General features: G+C 50.5%; 1 protein-coding gene across 1 annotated transcript in view; it reads right to left on the minus strand.

Annotated features, from left to right (window-relative positions):
- DSCAML1 (DS cell adhesion molecule like 1) overlaps nucleotides 1–5,395 on the minus strand; it is a 52,941-nt gene extending 47,546 nt beyond the window's left edge. The window contains exons 1-2 of the mRNA XM_075581060.1: nucleotides 5,206–5,395; nucleotides 4,356–4,426 (exon numbers count right to left, since the gene is read on the minus strand). Of these exons, the coding sequence (XP_075437175.1) occupies nucleotides 4,356–4,426; nucleotides 5,206–5,275 (141 nt within the window). The 5' untranslated portion in view covers nucleotides 5,276–5,395. The remainder of the gene's footprint in view (nucleotides 1–4,355; nucleotides 4,427–5,205) is intronic.
- Between the last annotated feature and the right edge of the window lie 605 nt (nucleotides 5,396–6,000).

Here is a 6,000-nt window from a genome sequence, read left to right on the forward strand (position 1 = left end):
ACTTCCGGTGGGCACAGCGGAGCCGGATGGAAGATGGCGGCGTCCTCGCGACCGAGTAGCTGTACCAGATCGCCGGGATCCGGGAGAAGCTGGCAGGCCCTGCGGAAGCTTGGGAGCAGCGAGACGGGAGAACCGGAAGGCCAGTCCGATGGCACCGGGCCAGGTAGCGGAGAGATGCGGGTCGAAGCCCCGAGGATGCCTGCTGTATTCCCATACGCCAAACCCCCGGCCATAGTTAAAGCCCCTACCCCTATCACTTTCTCCTACGGGTCCCATTCGAGCCAAGGGTTGTCTGGGGAGTCCCGAGCCACCTCCGATGAAAGGACTGGGGAGAACTTGGACTATGGGGAATGCTTCACGTCTGATGATGGGTCGGGAGGGGAAAGATATGTGCGACAGGTATCGGGTTTGAGTGATTGTCCTAGCTCCATTAGTGTCAAGGTCACCAGTAGGCCCAAAAGGTTGGGGTCACACTCAAGATTGACCGGTACCTCAGGGATATCCTCAGGGGGAGAGTTAGAGGAAGGTGAGGGCACCGCGGCAGTACCAGAAGAGGTTAAGGAAACCAAGTGGTGGGCGCCCAAGTTTGAGGGATATGAGGCCTGGCTAGATCGTACCAGGTTTATCCTAAAACAAGATGGGATTGTAGATTACTGGTGGGCACCAGGGGAATTCACAGAGGAAGCTCATCAGGAGGAACTGAGATTGAGGTGGTATGATATCAGTTCAGGGGTGGTGGATCCCAAGGGACCAGACAGGTTAAGGGACCCTGTAGAACCCGCTGAGCCCTTATCATGGGTGCTGCCAGGTAAAGCAGGCAACGCCAGGTTAATTAGGACAAGTCAGGCTGAAAGGGCCATCGTGACCCGATACAAGAAATCCCACTGGTTGGAGTACCCTTACGTTCCTGAATCTCTTATGCAGGAGATAGAGGATCAGAGGCATGGGTGGTTGAGAGAGACCATAGAAGAGTATATCATGACCAAGGGGGGAGGATGCTCTGCTCATAAGACAGAAGAGCGAATTTCTCAGTTAATGAGGGTATGGAGCATTGGGCGCAATGTTCACATGCATAAGGTATAGTACCGCCTTGAGAATGGGTTACCCCGGGAGTACAGCGTGACAGTTAAGGATAATACTGGCCGGGAGGTAAAGAAGCCAGACCCTAGGCACTACTATTAGGTACAGAGGTAATGGGGTCCCTGTTAGAAACAGTGCTCTCTGCTGGACAGCAGGCATTGTAACTGTTAATTTATCATGAGAACTGTATCATGGAAATTTGTAAAATAATTATGTTGTTATGTTTTGCAGTGCTTCCTGGAAGAAGGTCTAACAAATTTAGGTCCCAGACAGGTCGTTGGGATTCACCAGGGGGAGAATGTAGCCATGTGTTAAAAATGGTATACAGTTCTCGCTCATGCTGGCAGTAAACCTGGTAAGTGTACAGGATTGCCAGCATCAATCATGGAGGTTTGCCCTCACGCCCTGGTGAGGTGTCATATGTACATGAGGGAAGTGGTAACAGACCTTGTGTCCAATGTTAGTGACACAGGAGGTGGAGCCATTTCCTTGGTATATAAGACACAGCACTGCCCAAAAGTTAGTGTTCAGCATGTATGCAAGTCTATGGTCAAGGACAAGGGGATAATCTCAAGTGATTCTGCAGCAAATAGCCTGACCTGCAGCAGTAAAGCTGGCAGGGCCTACACTGTGTCCAGGGACCTGGCACAGGTGGTGATCTCCCTGAGGGGAGAGGTGATCCAACTCCATTGGGAGGGCAGATAGATCTTCTGAAAGGAGAGCACAGAAGAAGATGAGCGGCTATGCTGTCTGCTGCGAGGGGCAGTCTGCCAATACCATCATCAATAAAGACGTCCTTGTTCACAAGAACCCCACTGTGTGTGTGAAGTTACTCCACAGCGGAAGGCACCACCAAGAAGGAGTTCCTCATCAGAACCATCTCCTTGCAGAGATCCTGATGAGGTGGAGGCGCTGCACTGTATGTAGGTAGGACTCACGCACACTACCTCAGCTGCCTGTCTGGGTTGGCATTCCCCATACACCATCATGCGGGAGACTCAGGAGTCCTGTTGCCAACAGGTGCACCACCAGACACGACCATGTAATGGGGACTGGTTAGACCACAGGGGCCAATGTGAGATTGGGTGGGTCAGTCAGGTCAGAAAGTCCGTTACATATAGATACTGTTATATATCTACACACAGACCCACACCTGTATATATACTGTTATATAGATACACACAGACCCACACCTGTATATATACTGTTATATAGATACACACAGACCACACCTGTATATATACTGTTATATAGATACGCACAGACCCACACATGTATATATACTGTTATACAGATACACACAGACCCACACCTGTATATATACTGTTATATACACACACACACAGACCCACACCTGTATATATACTGTTATATACATACACACAGACCCACACCTGTATATATACTGTTATATACACACACACACAGACCCACACCTCTATATATACTATTATATAGATACACACGGACCCACACACGTATATATACTGTTATATAGATACACACAGACCCACACATGTATATATACTGTTATATACATGCACACAGACCCACACCTGTATATATATACTGTTATATAGATACACACATACCAACACCTGTATATATACTGTTATATAGATACACACAGCCCCACACACATATATATACTGTTATATAGATACACACAGTCCCACACCTGTGTATATATACTGTTATATAGATACACACAGACCCACACCTGTATATATACTGTTATATACATACACACAGACCCACACCTGTATATACATACACACAAACCCACACCTGTATATATACTGTTGTATAGCTACACACAGACCCACACCTGTATATATACTGGTATATAGCTACACAGGCAACACTTGTTATTGACTTTGTATTTCTTGTCCTGAACACTTTACAGTCACGCGTGTTATGTTGGGGGGAGGGGGGGAGATACTGTCACACTGTATGGAGATATAAAGTGCATTGATCCTACAAGAATAAAGACCAGCTCCTTAACCGCTACACCACATTTTGCAGGATTAAAGGGCCAGTGCAGAGTACACCCTAAAACCTGCAGACTGAATCAATGTGTCCTGCGTTCCCTGAATGACCCTGGGAGAGCAGCGCTTTCACTGACCCATCCAGAACCAACCCCCGTACTATCCTCACACTGACCCATCCAGAACCAACCCCCGTACTATCCTCACACTGACCCATCCAGAACCAACCCCCGTACTATCCTCACACTGACCCATCCAGAACCAACCCCTGTACTATCCTCACACTGACCCATCCAGAACCAACCCCCGTACTATCCTCACACTGACCCATCCAGAACCAACCCCCGTACTATCCTCACACTGACCCATCCAGAACCAACCCCTGTACTATCCTCACACTGACCCATCCAGAACCAACCCCCGTACTATCCTCACACTGACCCATCCAGAACCAACCCCTGTACTATCCTCACACTGACCCATCCAGAACCAACCCCTGTACTATCCTCACACTGACCCATCCAGAACCAACCCCTGTACTATCCTCACACTGACCCATCCAGAACCAACCCCTGTACTATCCTCACACTGACCCATCCAGAACCAACCCCTGTACTATCCTCACACTGACCCATCCAGAACCAACCCCTGTACTATCCTCACACTGACCCATCCAGAACCAACCCCTGTACTATCCTCATACTAACCCATCCAGAACCAACCCCCGTACTATCCTCACACTGACCCATCCAGAACCAACCCCCGTACTATCCTCACACTGACCCATCCAGAACCAACCCCTGTACTATCCTCACACTGACCCATCCAGAACCAACCCCCGTACTATCCTCACACTGACCCATCCAGAACCAACCCCCGTACTATCCTCACACTGACCCATCCAGAACCAACCCCCGTACTATCCTCACACTGACCCATCCAGAACCAACCCCTGTACTATCCTCATACTGACCCATCCAGAACCAACCCCTGTACTATCATCACACTGACCCAGCCAGAACTAACCCCTGTACTATCCTCATACTAACCCATCCAGAACCAACCTCTGTACTATCCTCACACTGACCCATCCAGAACCAACCCCTGTACTATCCTCACTGACCACTGGAGGTCACCGTGTGTCCTACAGCTAAAGGGTGGCTGGGAGTTTAGCAGAAGAGTGAGAGATAGCCATGTATAAAGGTTCAGAGTGAGAGATAGCCATGTACTGCCAAAAAGGGTCAGAGTGAGAGATAGCTGCAGTAAGAGGTCACAGCCTGTCCTTACCTTCCACGTCACTTGTATGCTCTGTGATGTCATCGGCTGCAGGGTGACATCCATGGGTGGCCCATCAGGAGCTGCAGGGGACAGTCACCAATCCATGTCACTCCAATCCACGTCACCATAATCCACGTCATCCCACGTCACCCCAATCCATGTCATCCCACGTCACCCCAATCCATGTCATCCCACGTCACCCCAATCCAGACAACAAAATCCACCCAGAACATGCAGAGTACACCCTATAACCCTATAAGCCTTTCAGTACCGTGAGAACAACTGCCCATGGGGTGGGTGGAGGCAGCACTTCAGGGATCCTCCTGCCCCTTACCACTGTAAGCACTCTATACACCGCGCCCTCCGCCCTCTATACACCGCACACTTTATACACTGCACTCTTTTCACAAGTCAAAAATACCCATTAACTATTGATGTCAAATTTGGTGGTTGCCCGTCACTCTTGAGTACTAATTCTCTCTTCCGCCCCCCTCAGTTGGGTGGGTACTAATACCCTCTTGGTTGGGGGCCCGCTTCTCTCAGTTGGGTGGGTACTAATGCCCTCTTGGTTGGGTGGGTGCTTGTCTCCCATGGGGTCCCCATCGCTTGGTTGGGGGCCCCTCCACCCTCAGTTGGGTGGGTGCTTCTCTCCGTTGGGGTCCCCAGCACTTGGTTGGGGCCGTCCACCCTCAGTTGGGTGGGTGCTTCTCTCCCTTGGGGTCCCCAGCGCTTGGTTGGGGGGCCTCCACCCTCAGTTGGGTGGGTGCTTCTCTCCCTTGGGGTCCCCGTCGCTTGGTTGGGGGGCCTCCACCATCAGTTGGGTGGGTGCTTCTCTCCCTTAGGGTCCCGTGACCCTTACCTGCCTCCTCGGTGCTGATGGTGAGCTCCTTGCTTGGTTCGCTCCGTCCGATCTTGTTGAAGGAATACATGCGGATGCTGTACACCGACGCTGGGTGCAGGTCCACGATATTGGCCTGGTTTATGATGGGGGAGATATTACGCGTGGACTGTTTAACTTCCCAGGTGTCTGTAGGAGAGGGAGAGACTAATGATTAGCCAATCGGAGCTCCCCCTGCAGCAAAGATCCCACAGACATACCAAGTATCTGACCAATAGCAGTGACTCATCCACAGCACATGCAGACAAGCAGCTTTCTGATTGGCTCAGACTGTTGTGGATATGCCAACCCCTCACCCTTTATAATGAACCCATCATTAAAGGAAACCACAGCATATATATAGGGGCAAGGCTAATTGATGCGAATATAGAGCCTCTCATTATCAACTGACAACCCTGCCTTCATGCAGCGCCCCTCGCTTCTAACAAAATGGGCTCTGTCGACCCCTGGGCCTGGCGTCCCCTTGGGTATATCCAGCTAAACAACTTCCATGGATCTTTTTAAAGTGAAGTTTTCCGTGGAACTCGCCTATACCCATCCGTGGGTGAAGAGGCGGAAAGTAAAGTAAGAATATATATATATACTAGCTGAGAGCCCCGGCGTTGCCCGGGATGTTTGTGGTGTGGGTGTGGCATTTGGGTGGGGAGTGGTCCACGCGGCCCATGTGCGGTGGTAGTGCTGCTGTGGCTGTACTGATGGTGATTGTATTGGTGTGCTGATTTGGGAGGGTTTGGTGCTGATGTGGGGGTGCGGATG

This window comes from Ascaphus truei, unplaced genomic scaffold (assembly GCF_040206685.1).
Source record: "Ascaphus truei isolate aAscTru1 unplaced genomic scaffold, aAscTru1.hap1 HAP1_SCAFFOLD_1028, whole genome shotgun sequence".
Taxonomy (NCBI): Eukaryota; Metazoa; Chordata; class Amphibia; order Anura; family Ascaphidae; genus Ascaphus; species Ascaphus truei.